General features: G+C 36.3%; 1 protein-coding gene and 3 long non-coding RNA genes across 7 annotated transcripts in view; 2 read left to right on the top strand and 2 right to left on the bottom strand.

The window, feature by feature from the left end:
• The window catches only part of LOC114252769 (fructose-bisphosphate aldolase-like), an 8,838-nt gene extending 1,774 nt beyond the window's left edge, over positions 1-7,064 (top strand). For 3 of the 4 annotated variants that reach the window (XM_089734049.1, XM_089734051.1, XM_028187395.2), the window contains exons 2-9: positions 2,126-2,238; positions 2,510-2,598; positions 2,794-2,968; positions 3,243-3,446; positions 3,518-3,633; positions 4,767-4,866; positions 5,396-5,595; positions 6,897-7,064. In XM_089734049.1, the coding sequence (XP_089590175.1) occupies positions 2,126-2,238; positions 2,510-2,598; positions 2,794-2,968; positions 3,243-3,446; positions 3,518-3,633; positions 4,767-4,866; positions 5,396-5,595; positions 6,897-6,992 (1,093 nt within the window). In that variant the 3' untranslated portion in view covers positions 6,993-7,064. Of the gene's footprint in view, positions 1-1,628; positions 1,789-2,125; positions 2,239-2,509; positions 2,599-2,793; positions 2,969-3,242; positions 3,447-3,517; positions 3,634-4,766; positions 4,867-5,395; positions 5,596-6,896 lie in introns of those variants that run through there. The other variant, XM_089734050.1, reaches the window with a different exon arrangement.
• Positions 5,619-12,327, bottom strand: LOC149501238 (uncharacterized). Its single transcript, XR_016324417.1, has 3 exons — positions 12,115-12,327; positions 10,859-11,916; positions 5,619-7,323 (listed from the first exon to the last, which is right to left on the bottom strand). It is a non-coding gene; the product is annotated as an uncharacterized LOC149501238 (long non-coding RNA).
• Positions 7,845-8,838, top strand: LOC149501239 (uncharacterized). The gene is made up of 3 exons (XR_016324416.1): positions 7,845-7,997; positions 8,081-8,328; positions 8,433-8,838. It is a non-coding gene; the product is annotated as an uncharacterized LOC149501239 (long non-coding RNA).
• Positions 8,870-10,810, bottom strand: LOC149501240 (uncharacterized). The gene is made up of 3 exons (XR_016324418.1): positions 10,181-10,810; positions 9,789-9,940; positions 8,870-9,124 (listed from the first exon to the last, which is right to left on the bottom strand). It is a non-coding gene; the product is annotated as an uncharacterized LOC149501240 (long non-coding RNA).
• Positions 12,328-13,661: the final 1,334 nt, after the last annotated feature.

A 13,661-nucleotide genomic window follows, 5' to 3' on the forward strand; every position in this document is an offset into this window, starting at 1 on the left:
AATATTCATACTCCTCCGTCCGCGCTATTTTCGTAAAAAGTTTTTTTTTTTTTTGGTCAGGAGGAAATCGCCGGACTTCCGCCCTCCACTGGGGACGGCGGGCGGAGCATGTCGGAGTCGAACCGACTAAAACCTCCTGTCGCTCAACAACCAACGTCCAAACCTCACATGAGATAGAACTCATGAAAAGGCAAAGGGGGGAAAGTGAAGTGTTTAGTGCGGAGCACATCTCTCCCATCACCCTCCCCCTCGGGACGCCGGACTGGCGGTCGTCGGCGCCACGACCACCAGCCCTCTCGGTCGGCAGGCTATCCGGAGCCCGCCTAGATGGCGCCAGTTAGAGTGAGCTATCCTACGGAATACCCCGCTGGGTCAGAACCAGCGTGAGTCGAGGATAGCCGGCCTTCCATCACCCGGATGCTCTTGTGTAAAACGCGTGCAGAGCAGCTTGCACGACGTCTTCTTAGGTCCCCCTCGCCGGTCCCCAGACCGACATATGAGGGGGACCCGAAACACTTAGAGGGCCAGGGCTTGGGCGAGATCCGCCTCCCTGGCCCCCGCTCGACACGGCGGCGGGCTTGCGCGTCTCTAACGCGCCCCGCCGCCTCCTTCTGCGAGATGGTGCACTCGCAGAAGTCGAGCATCGCCTTCCACGACTCGTCGTCGCCGAGCATCGATGCCACAACACTCGGCAACGACAAGTCGTTTCCTATTTTTGCGACGAGGACACGGCGCCACCCCTCCCATGCGGGGCAGGCGACGAGCGTATGCTCTGCCGTGTCCAAGTCGCAATCACAATGGTGGCACTCTGCCGTCGGCTCGGCTCTGATCCGGTGCAGGAACTCACCGAAGCAACCATGCCCAGTGAGAACCTGCGTGAGCCGGAAAGTGAGGCGTCCTCTGTCACGATTCACCCAATCCACAAGGACTGGGCGAATCGCCTCGACGGTCCTACGACCAGCCGAAGGATCGGCCAGCCGCCTGGACCATGATTCCAGCACGGCGTAAAAAGGGGTAAAAAGTTTTTGCTTCACGTATTAATATATAGATATCATTCGGTTAATTTACCTAGCGATTAATTAATAATTAATATCAAAACTTAAAGATACATAGGTAATTCCACTGAGCAAGTAATCACTACGCTATAGATAATTCAATTTGATCTTAATAACCAGAACCACAGAGAGAAAACCAAAAAAGGTGTGGATAATTAAGTGATCTTAGTTATTACATTCATTGATAGGTACCTAGTTAGGAATTATTGACAAGAAACTTGGATTGAAATTATTAATATAACCATTTTTTTGTTCTTTTAGAAATGAAAATTCATACAAGCTTAAGCACTGCGATAAGTAACTAGAGACTCGTTCCAGCTTACACTAGTGTTAAGGGATAGATAATTATAATCATAGCTTCTAGATTTAGATGCTTAAAACATAGAAACTATGGACAGTGTAATCATGATTGATGAAAAATGCGATACCACCATTTTTATTACTAAAAATACCCATTAATGTCCCAAAATGATCGTAAACATTACGTTAATGGTGCATGTTTTATTAGTTCTATTATCGTGAGCTACCACAAAAATATACAATTTATCTGTTGTACCATTAAAATTTCAGAATCACTCCACAAGGGTATCAAATAGTTGATAACATTCTTATCTAAGTCATTACGTTTTAGTGTAAATTCTCATTATATAGTTGATTTTCGTGTGGCCTGTCTATTGTGTAGTACTTATAAGTTCTATGTAAAAAAAACGCTGCAAATACAAAAAAAACTAAGGTAAATAACAACTCGTATTACGTAGACTTTACTCTTCAATATTATGTTTGGATCTACTAATCTTATTTGTATATTATTATGTATTTTATAATTAAAAATCCTATTACAATTTTCGGATATTTCAACGAACTTTATGTCAGCTTTGAGCCCCGTGAGCTCACCTACTCGCCCGGTTACGCTGACATAACTCAAGGCTATCAGCTTAGGTAGAAAAAGAAAAAGAAAAAAAGGACTTTATCATGAATAGATCTAATATAAATGTTTAAGTGATCGTATTATTGTCTTAATTTTATTTTCAGCAAAGAGTATATTTTATAATCACTACGTTTATTTTCAGTATGACAACTTACTTCTCACGACTAGACGTTCAACTGCAAGAGGAGTTGAAAAAGACAGCCGAAGCTATATTAGCTTCAGGCAAAGGCATCCTTGCTGTTGATGAAACTAACGGTGAATAGAATTAATATTCAAATAATACCTTTCACATTGCGATTAATTTGAATACATTGTTTAATATTTTCACTTTGTATCAACCGAACTATGTAATCAACCGAACATTAAGTCTTTTCCCTGTATCTATATAGGTACTTATATAAGTGACGACAAAGTGGCGACATGAGTACGAAGCTTCAATTAAACTGTTTTTAGGTTATGTTTCTCAAGGATACCACATCTGTCCTTATATTTGTAATCGTAGTATAATTCAATATTATCGTTGCAGCGGGCATTGGAAAGCTACTGAAGAATGTCGGTTTGGAGAACACTGAAAATAATAGGCGAAGATACAGAGAATTGCTGTTCACAACCCCCGTGCGTTAATTATCTAGTTCTAGAAAAATATTTAAATTTGGTAGTTTTCTTATAACGACGATAATTTTATTATTAAGTTGATCTTTGGTGGTACAGAAGTTTATGTGTTCTTTACTAATATAAAATACCTAGCCGATTAAACTTTGAAAACTATAAAATTTAATTATAAATTCAAGCAAATTTTCTTGTTTCCAGGATTTAGCTGAACATATTTCTGCTGTAATTCTTTACGATGAGACCGTTTATCAAAAAACTGATGACGGTACACCGTTTATAGAGCTCTTAAATAAGCTAAACATCATACCTGGAATTAAAGTAGATAAGGATGTCACGGCGTTGTTCCTTTCCGAAGACGAAATGACTACTCAAGGTTTATTATGAATAATACTAACTAACTGCCTTCTAATTATTTTTTTGTTTGTATGTAATAATAGCTGCTTGCTTGCCGAGCCCAAAAATAGGGCTAATAATTTATAATCTATGTTCAGTCTTGTACCACTAATATTCGAAGTTTAGAAACCATTGTCGATGAAATAAATAAAGCCTGCGTTTGCTTGGTCGTTGCCTTGCCATAATACCTATACTATAATTTACTTACAGGCTTAAATACTATGATTTACTTATATATTATAATTTATTTACAGGCTTAGATGATTTAGGTAAACGTTGCGCGGCGTACAAAAAGCAGGGATGCCGATTTGCAAAATGGCGTTGTCCCGTCAAAATAGGACTGAACACGCCCTCCGTTCGGGCTATCAACGATACAGCCACAATCCTGGCACGATATGCGTCCATATGCCAAAGCGAAGGCTTGGTGCCGATTGTGGAACCCGACGTTCTGTTAGATGGTACGTTGAGCGCATGGCTTAAAATGTCCTAATGAATAGGCATCGAAGCTAAGTTTTTGAAAATCTTTAAGGTGACCACGACATAGAGAGAGCCCAAAAAGTGACTGAAGTAGTACTGGCCGCCGTTTACAAAGCATTGAATGACCACCATGTGTTTCTAGAGGGAACGCTGCTTAAGCCTAATATGGTAGATATACTTCTCTCTCTCTTCTTCATTATTTCCTCACTGCTGAGGATCGCGACCACATGCCACTTAACTCCATAGTGTGTTATGGGCGGATATAGTTCTATTAATTTCAAATTGTCAGATTTCACACTCGATAGTTCGGTAGGTGCTGACTCTTAATCTTTTCGTGACAGTCCACACTAAAATATAGTAAATCAGCAAAATATTGAATGTTTTGATTGTCAGTCTACAGTAAAATGCTGTGACGGCAGCAATAATGGAACAGAAAGTAGTATCACCTTAACGACTGTTTCAAGTTAATCTTGCATTTATACAAGTCTCGAACAACTATATACAGACACTTGGATTAAGCTAAAACAGCCGCTCGGTGGAAGATCTTCCCCTTTTACTGGTGGTAGGACCTCTTGTTACTGGTGGTAGGACCTCTTGTGAGTCCGCGCGGGTAGGTACCACCACCCCACCTAATTCTGCCGTGAAGCAATAATGCGTTTCGGTTTGAAGGGGGCAGCCGTTGTAACTATACTGAGACCTTAGAACTTAAATCTCAAGATGGGTGGCGCATTTACGTCGTAAATGTCTATGGGCTCCAGTAACCACTTAACACCAGGTGGGCTATGAGCTCGTCCACTCATCTGAGCCATAAAAAACAATAAAAAATAGTCTTTACATATAAACCGCTGATATTGCTAAGTAGTCAAATAGGTAAGACATTAAGAAAACCATAGTCCTTTCACTTTTAATACATGAGACATGAAGTCAAAATATTTTCTGTGTATTAAATACATAGAAGTGTCTGTGTATATAAAAGTGTCCGCTGAAGGGGAGACTGATTAAGGTGGCGCCATTGTAGCAAATGGAAAGTTTTTCAAAACAGCGTCAATTCGGCGAGTCTTCCGACAAAAGCTTGCTATTTATAGGTGGACACTTTTTCAACTTGTCTCCTATACAAGATGGTCCTTCTTACACCCTCCATAGGGACATAAAGTAAATTCTTTAAAAATAAGTTGAGTTTACTACTGAATTATTAAGGAGAAGTAAGATTGTTAGGAATCGATCTTTTGATTATTATAAACGAACTATCACGATTGCTGATTAATCTACTGCATTTTAAAATGTATCAAAACATTTTAAAGGTAACGCCTGGACAGGGATGTACTAAGAAAAGTACGCCTAAAGAAATCGCTATTGCAACTAGAACAGCCCTATTGAGGGGAGTGCCAGCTGCCGTACCAGGTATTTACCATCGCGGGTCATTAACCGAAACTGCAGCTACACTATTGAGTCATCTATACTAATCTATACTTAATATTATAAATAAGAAAGATTTGTTTGTTTGTTTGCATTGAATAGGCTCCGAAACTACTGAACCGATTTGAAAAATTCTTTCACAGTTTTGAAGCTACACTATTCCCGAGTGACATAGGCTATAATATTTTTTGGAAAAATTAGGGATCCTTACTAAAACTCCAATAATGTAATCGAAGGTGTAAAAAAATTTCCTAAAATATTCTTTACGTCGCATGCCCTGCAAAGACTATTGATGATAGAATAAAATAATGTACTACGACTTTGTAAAACACATTATTATTTACAAAAAGTGTTACAGCATACAGCATATGTCTAACTATTATAGTTATGCCGCAATAAGTGTTCTTTTATTTAAAAAAATAAAACAACGTCAAATATCGTTGAAATTTTTGTTAAAGACCCGAGCGGAGCCGGAGCGGGCAGCTAATTTTTAATATACACATTTTATTTCCAGGTATAGCTTTTCTTTCCGGTGGTCAAACAGAAGAGGAAGCGACTTTGAATTTAAATGAAATTAACAAGGTTCAAGGTAAAAAGCCATGGATCCTTACATTTAGTTATGGCAGAGCTCTACAAGCATCTGTCTGGCAGACGTGGGCAGGTAAAGATGGAAATCTTGTGAAGGCGCAAAAGGAATTACTGAAACGGACCAAGGTGAGAAATAAACAATAACAATTAAATAAAATATATGCATTATTCATTCGTTTAAATGGTTGTTGGTTTTGTTTTTCTTTCACTCACACTCGCAAGGCAGCAACTGTTCGATATTATTATTAAAGGTACAGTCTACAATTTTTATAAATAAATAAAATTTCATATGTTTGATTCTGCGTGGCAACCCTAGTAATTAATAAAAATTCGATTCTAAACAAGCTATAAACTGAAGCAGAAAAATACAGCTTAGTAAATAGCTAGAGAAGTAAACAAATTTTAATTTTTTTTTTTTTTTTTTTTTTTCCTACCTAAGCTGATAGCCTTGAGAGGCTATGTCAGCGTAACCCTAACTTTAGTAGGTGAGCTCACGGGGCTCAACCTGACGATGTTGCTAACACGAACCCTAGCAAGAGCCGTGCTTCGCAGAATCTACCACCGGATCGGAAACGCGACCCACTGAGAAGATCCGGCGAGAAACTCAGTGGGCTGTGTCTGAGAGTTAATTTACTCGTCGAGCCCTTCGTCGCAAGCGACGGGTTCGACGAGAACGGTGACCGGTGCTTGAAGTACCTAAAAGCACCGTTAGTGGATCGGGAGGATCCGAGATGACGTGTTTTGGGCGACGTCGACTGCTTTCCATTCTGTCCGCAGGATCGGGAATGTAGTTACCGGCGGCCACGATGAGAGGGTTCTCGTGTCGTGCCGCTTTATCGAAGTGGCGCATGGACGCCGACTGTAGATACTTACTGATGGACTCTAAGTCCAGGTCGTCATGGAGGTCGACGTTCCTGACGAACCACGGGGCTCCGACGGCTATCCTGCAAAAACGGGATTGAATAATTTGGAAGGATTTTAAGTGTATGCGGGCCGCGTGAGCGAACACTACACTTGCATAAGTCATAACGGGGCGTATGCAAGTTTTGTAGAGTGTCACCTTATTTCTAAGGGACATTTTACTTCGCCTACCTATCATCGGGTAGAAAATTTTAATGATAACGAATCAACGTCGCGACATACAACGATGGCTGTGATTGGCCAACGATGACGTCATATCGCACGAACCAATCACAAAACAGGAAACGCAATAGTGGCACAAATTATCAAAATTTAAAAATTATAACACGAAGAAAAGAGATGGACGTGCATTTCAATTCTATATTTGTAAATTAATTAAAAAATAATATAATGAGTATTTGAAGAAGTAAACGCATTTATTTATTTTCTTGGCCACCTCAAGATACCTACCTATAAGAAATAGACGCAACACAAAACATTTTTTTTAAGAACATGATATTTTTCAGGCTAACGGTCTCGCGTCGCTCGGAAACTACGAAGCTGGTACCGCTATTTCTGCAGCTGGTGACGAAACAAATTACAGTGCCAATTATAAGTATTAATAAATTCGATTTAAAATTGTATCCAATCTAGCTGCCACTCTAACATTATTAAATTAGTACATACCTAAAAAATTTCATTGATTTTTCTAATTTCCTTCCTACCTTTAATCGTTATATTTTATTAAATAAATTTATTTATTTAAATACAAACAATGACCTTCACTACTGCTAACGACGAAAGGAGATAGTTCATCATCATCATCAGCCTGCATCTCTCCACTGTTGGCTGTAGACCTCTCCCGTAGTCCGCCACAATGAACGATCCTCCGCCTTCCGCATTCAATTCTTCCCTGCATATCGCCGCAAGTCATTGCGCTTACCGGTACGTGGTCTAAGGAGACAGTAAAAGGTTTTAATACTGTCAAACTTATGAAAACTCTTGAAATTTGAAAACATATGTAGGTTCCACATTAGAGATTACCTATCGCTTACCAGAGAAGAGCTTTCAGGAAATGTTTTCGAACGGCCGTTTTCAATAACGTATCTGAGTTTACGGATAGATAGCTATCTCCGAATATCAGCAAGAGCGTATCTATCCTTAGTTTGCGTTTCACAATCACGGATAAGTGCTATCTCTCTTTAACCAACAGTAGATAGCTTCTTCCCTCCGATTTATCCGAGCCTCTTGATACGTTTCGTTCTACTACAAATACGAAACAACATCAGGATCAAGACTTATTTTATTTTATTCTAAATTATATCTATAATTTAACCAGCATATCGTAGACTATCATAAACACATTTGTTTATAACAAAAAGTAATAAAAACATATGTAGATTTTTTTAAATTGGACGTATTGCTATTTTTATCCTAGTCGAAATTATGAAACGAAACGTTTTGACAGTCCGTTGGCCAATAAGCAGTGATCAGGTTCTTTTGTTTGTTTTTCTATTGTTTACCTACTATATTAGATGATGACTTACCTCCAAAACGCTTTAAAACTTTCGTTTATAATTCTAAGTGTGTTTATAATTAAAGAGCTACAGTGAAATAAAATGAATTCTGTAAGTATGTATGAACTACATTGATAATAATAATTTTACTTTGAAAACTTTGAGTTCAAGTTTAGAAAATATATCTTTTTCAGTCAAGAAAGGCAGCACCCATGACAAAAGATGAGACGATGATTCTAGCAGAACTTGTGGCGGCGAAAAAACATTTCAATAATAAGGCAACAAATGCCACAAACAATAAATTGAAGGAGCAGGCTTGGCAAACCCTTGTAAATGATTTTAATTCGTCGATTCGTCGTTTCCGACGAACTCCATCGCAGCTTCGACTAAAATGGGAGAACTTAAAGAACGCTACGGCAACATAAGAAACAACCTTAGTAAGGTTAGTATAATTAGTTGATTGTTTGTCTCTAATAACACATTGATAAACATGATTTTTTCTTCAGGTTGCCGTAGTATTTGAAATAATTATGCTCTTTGTTACAGGCTGGAGGTGGTAAGGATTGCAGATGAAATTTTGGATAAAGCATGCACATTGTTGTAGGTCACATATAATATTTTTAACACTTATACAGCCAAGCGGAAACAAGATGGAAGAAAAGAAATGCAAGGCTAGCATAGGGACAATGCATTAGCAGAATATCTAATAGCAAAAAAGAGACTTGACTTGGAAAATAAATAAAAGGAGATTGTTGTAGCAAAAGTTAAGTTAGATTTAGATAATGCTAGTTTAAAAAATTAAAAATTACTTAAAAGGAATATTAAATTTCATAAATTAAGTAGGCAATAATAATTTTATGTTAGATAGTTTTTTAAGTATATGTACAAATTCTAAATGAAATATCTTGCATGTACTAACTACCATGTAATTAGCATTTTGGAAAATGAAAAATAATCAAATTATCTTTGGAGTTTATTTTATAAATTATCTTTGGAAGCAATTATTTACAAGTACATAGTTGTATTTCAGATGTAAGTTTTGAAAAATTGTTAAGAACAATTATATTATTTTCCTGTAGTGTATCTGCGACTGAAATTTCTGATTCTAATTCTTCTAAATTCATACTTCTGACGATATTATGCAGCATGGCAGCTATAATAACAGCTTGCATATTTTCTAGTTTTAATCTACTTTTCAATGATATACAGGGAGTCTTCTTTTACAAACACCAATGCATCTGAAAATTATACATTATTCGCTTACATTATTTTACAATACAGTATAACAAACTCTTAACTAAAAAAAAAGATTACCTCTCTATAGTATTCCTTGTTTGAATATGTGATTCATTTTAAATCGTTCCGATTGAGTATGTGGGTTAATTAATCACGTTAAAAGATAGGGTTGTGGGGATAGCCTCTATCGGCAAGCAAATAGCAATTTCCAAGTCCACCTTGTTGTCAATGTTCTCTTGATATGTGGATAATTTATTATAATAGTGTCATATTAAATTCATATAAACACCTAAATATATAATATAAATAAATAAAAATATAATAATAATCTATATATATAAAAATGAAACCCGTTTTCCGTTGTCACGACATAACATGAATACAGCTTGACCGATTTGGCTAATTTTGGTCTTGAATTATTTGTTGAAGTCCAGAGAAGGTTTAAAAGGTTAGATAAATATAAAAATATTCGGAATTAAATAAAAATAACAATTTTGTTTTTCCTTTGATGTGTCCCCCGTCGGATGGATTCCTTTTGTTTGTTTTAAGTTTATCTTAAACAAAAGTTTAGGTCTTTTATTTATCGATTGAGGCACTACGAAGTCTGCCGGGTCAGCTAGTATATAATAATAATAATATAAATAAGGTAATATAAATAAGAAATACCTTTTCAATCAGAATGGTTAATTATAGTTGTATCATGAGTAGACCCAGGCCATCAAGCAACAACATTTTGAAACATCAATGATGCATTGCACACAAATTACACATTCGGAATACTCTTTTTCTATTTCTAAATTCCTCTCCTATATTTGAATCTGTAACACAAATATAAAATGTAGAGGTATCAGTGTGTAATAAGAATGAAGGTAAATAGCCTACCAGGTTATTGTATTAGTATATGAATGTCATTTAGGGCACCATGGGAATCCAGCAGTATTATAGAATTCCTGTCGAGTGTGATTTTGTAACACAACAAAAATTAGGTATAATTTTGCTATTGCTATAAAAATATAAGTTGTAATAACGAGTACTTTTATGGTTAAAATTTATCTTACCTTTTTGACGTTACACTCAAATATGGTCTCATTAAATTAGTCAATTCATTCACAACACCTTTGCTCAGAAATCTATAGTCAAATTCGTAATTATTGATCTTCGCCATGTAATTCAGACGATCTTTATTTTCCTAACCATATGATATCGGCCTCACTATCACTATCTGCATCACAATCCATTATCATTTGAAATAATTCCATATCAGTATCATCACTGCTACAATATGCCAATATGAAGAGAAACAATTATTAAATTATAGCGATTTACTTTCGAAAGATAAACATGTAACCGGTCGATTTTGACAGATAAGCGAATGCCCTTACCATGCCCTTACTAGAGATAGCGCCGCCTACCGGAGAGTTACTTAAAACTCATATTGAAACGGAAGTAAGCACGATTTGTATGAGCGTTCTATCTTTAGCAGGCTATCCGTCCTCCCGACGATGGATAGATAAATCCGATAGGAACTGCTGTCCGTCGATAGGTTATTGGAACGTAAGTAAGGACAAAAAGACAGATTTGTCTATCTTTAGTAACCGAAACTAGGGATAGATAGGTTATTGAAAACGGCCGTAAAAGACCAATTAGGTATCGTTACTTTTCTCGACGTAGAAATCATGTTAGGCTACGCGTAATTTTGCGACAAAGAAAAAAAAGCAAAAACAACAAAAACGTACGTTAGTCCGTGTCCAGTCAACCAGTGTACATAGTGCTCCCAGCGTTAAATAAAAATGTTTTTAACTTCGATCAATAATAGTACTAGATTAAAGATCAGGAAAAAAAATAAGACGCTCCAGTGGCCACGTTTGCATACACGAAAACATCTTCATTTCTTAGAAAAAACTTTAATAATGTTAACGACTTCAGTTTATTATAAACCTTAATACTTTAACATAAAGTTTAATTACCATTGCAAAATATATGTATTTAGGTCCTTTCGTCAGAAAAAGAATATTATGGAATAAATTTAAAATGTCACTTGAACATAAAAAAACATCAGTGCAAAAATATTTATTCTAAAATGATACTTAAAGCCTAATTTATAAGGTTAAAAATATTTGTTTAAAATTTCGTGCTTATTGTATTGTGGAACTAGATGTAGTTCTTGGTATTACATTTCAATGCTCAGAACACAGTAAGTATTGAAAGACATAGAGTTGCAGAATATACATATTTGTTTTAGGTTTGTTTTGTATGATCGCAACTATTTTTGACCGATTCAAAAAAGTAGTAGATAATATTTTACATTGCCACTATTACAACAAATAGGTGATAAAAAATAAAATTGAATAAAGTAAAAAAATATGAAAGGAAACACGAAACATGTTTTCCACGTATTCTTTATACAGAAGTAATTAAAACAATAATGTAGGTTTAATTACCTTTAAACAGATTCAGTTTGTTATAAAGCTGTCTTTTAGAAGTCATTTTTATATGAGCGGTTTCTTTTTTACAAATATAATGTAATCTTATATCAATGAATTTTTCTATAATCAGTTTAATTTAGGCTTATTTTATGGCTGTGTTCGTTTCCCCCAGAAAACAAATCCTTTTCAGCATATACGCTTAAAATATTTACACATACATATAAAGTTTTTTTAATACTTTTTTGCATTGATTTGCCACCACCATTGAACAATTCTAGAATTTTTATAAGAGTTGTATATTTCTTCTCCTCTTTCTTTCGAGACAATATATATCCATTGTGCACAGCGACAAGGGGCTACTAGGAAATCTACAAACAAAAATAACATTATAAAATAACATAACTACTCTATGCATTCCCTGTTCAAGAATTGGTGATGTTTGTTACAATAGTTGGTGTCTTGTTGCAAACATTGGCCAAACAATTACAATATTCGTAAATTGTGTTTTATTTACAATATAATTGTGTTTATTATTTTATGAAAAACACTTAATAATATAAATTTACCAAAAAAAGATATTCCTTCCAAAACCTTGTTGTTACGGTGGTTTTTTACTCAGTTTTTGAACGCGCATTGCAGCGTTTTGACGTCTTAGTGTTGGCTATGATTGGACCATACTAATTTGAAATAAGACCACAAATTTATTTGTGGTCTTATTTTTCGGGCCGTTTTTGAAGCGCTAATCGCGAATCTAGTAGTATTATTGATCGAAGGTTTTTAAACTTAAATTATACTTGGTACCTACTAAAAAAGAAAACCATCTAATGGTAAATTGACTGGAAATCATTCCTTCAGAATATAGACCTCGTTCGAGGGGTTAAATTGGTAACAAAATGTATTTTAATATATTTAGAGATGCTACTGTAAATAGACCCTTACACAAAATTTTTATGCTTAGGAAGAAAGCTTGGTTATTAATCTTACATGGAATGCTTTTTGTGTTATCTGTGCAATTTATTGTGTCAGTGTCACTTGGTCGAAGACACGTTTGACATTAGGGGCGAGCCATAAACGCGATTATTCATCGATATGTGCAATTTTTTAATTCAAAACGCTTTAACTCCGTTTTGATTAGGAAATATCGATAAACTGGAAATGACACTTTGACTTCGCCTTAGGATCTAGTATAGCACTTCCTCATTCTCTAATCTCACGGGAAGCGGCAATTTACGAGTATTACACTAACGTTGTGCGGCCATTAGGCAGCATTTACTGGTGGATGTATTATAAGCCCGGGTAGATAAGACCATCCTACCTATTATTGCTACGAAACACCGCATGCAAACATGTATTCCAGTTTAAAGCGTGAGACAACCGTTAAAGAGTAGAAACGTTTATCTCGAGGCTCAGGTAGAATATTTCCACGTTTTGATATTTTGAGCTCCAGTAGCTGCATTACATTAGATTATTATACAAACATCTAGAAGTTGAGCCTATGAGAAAAAGAGAATGCTCCTGAATGTTCCAATTCTATTGTGCGTAAACTGCACACATATTGGAGTTTACTCCTTTAGAATCGATTTACATATATAGGCCCGGGGTATGAAAATTATGGGGACCAAAATCGTACTAGCATGTCACACGAAATGCGTTATGCGCCTGATTGGCTCCTGATTGCGTGATGCGTGCGCGCGCCAATCAAAATCGTACTAGCATGTCACACGAAATGCGTTATGCGCCTGATTGGCTCCTGATTGCGTGATGCGTGCGCGCGCCAATCAGGAGCCAACGCGCGGCCGCGTTATCGCAGGTGACGCCGGGCTGCTGCGCCGGCAGTCCGCCACAAAGCCTCGTACTGATCGCGCGTTTCTCTCATTATTGTATTTTCATATATTTGTTAGTCGTTTGTTTTGTGTCTCGTTAATTTGTTAATAATCTGTAGTGTATCGTGTTGTCGTAATATAGAACTATTTCTCATATTGTTTCGTTTAATTTTTTATATCCAGTAAACTCCAGTCGTGCGTCGGAGCGGACACACACACTTTTTTTTTTTTTATATTTTGATTCAGTTTGATAAAATAAACCAATTTATATTATTAAAAAGCACAAAAGA

This window comes from Bombyx mandarina, chromosome 16, assembly GCF_030267445.1.
Source record: "Bombyx mandarina strain Sakado chromosome 16, ASM3026744v2".
Lineage (NCBI taxonomy): Eukaryota > Metazoa > Arthropoda > Insecta > Lepidoptera > Bombycidae > Bombyx > Bombyx mandarina.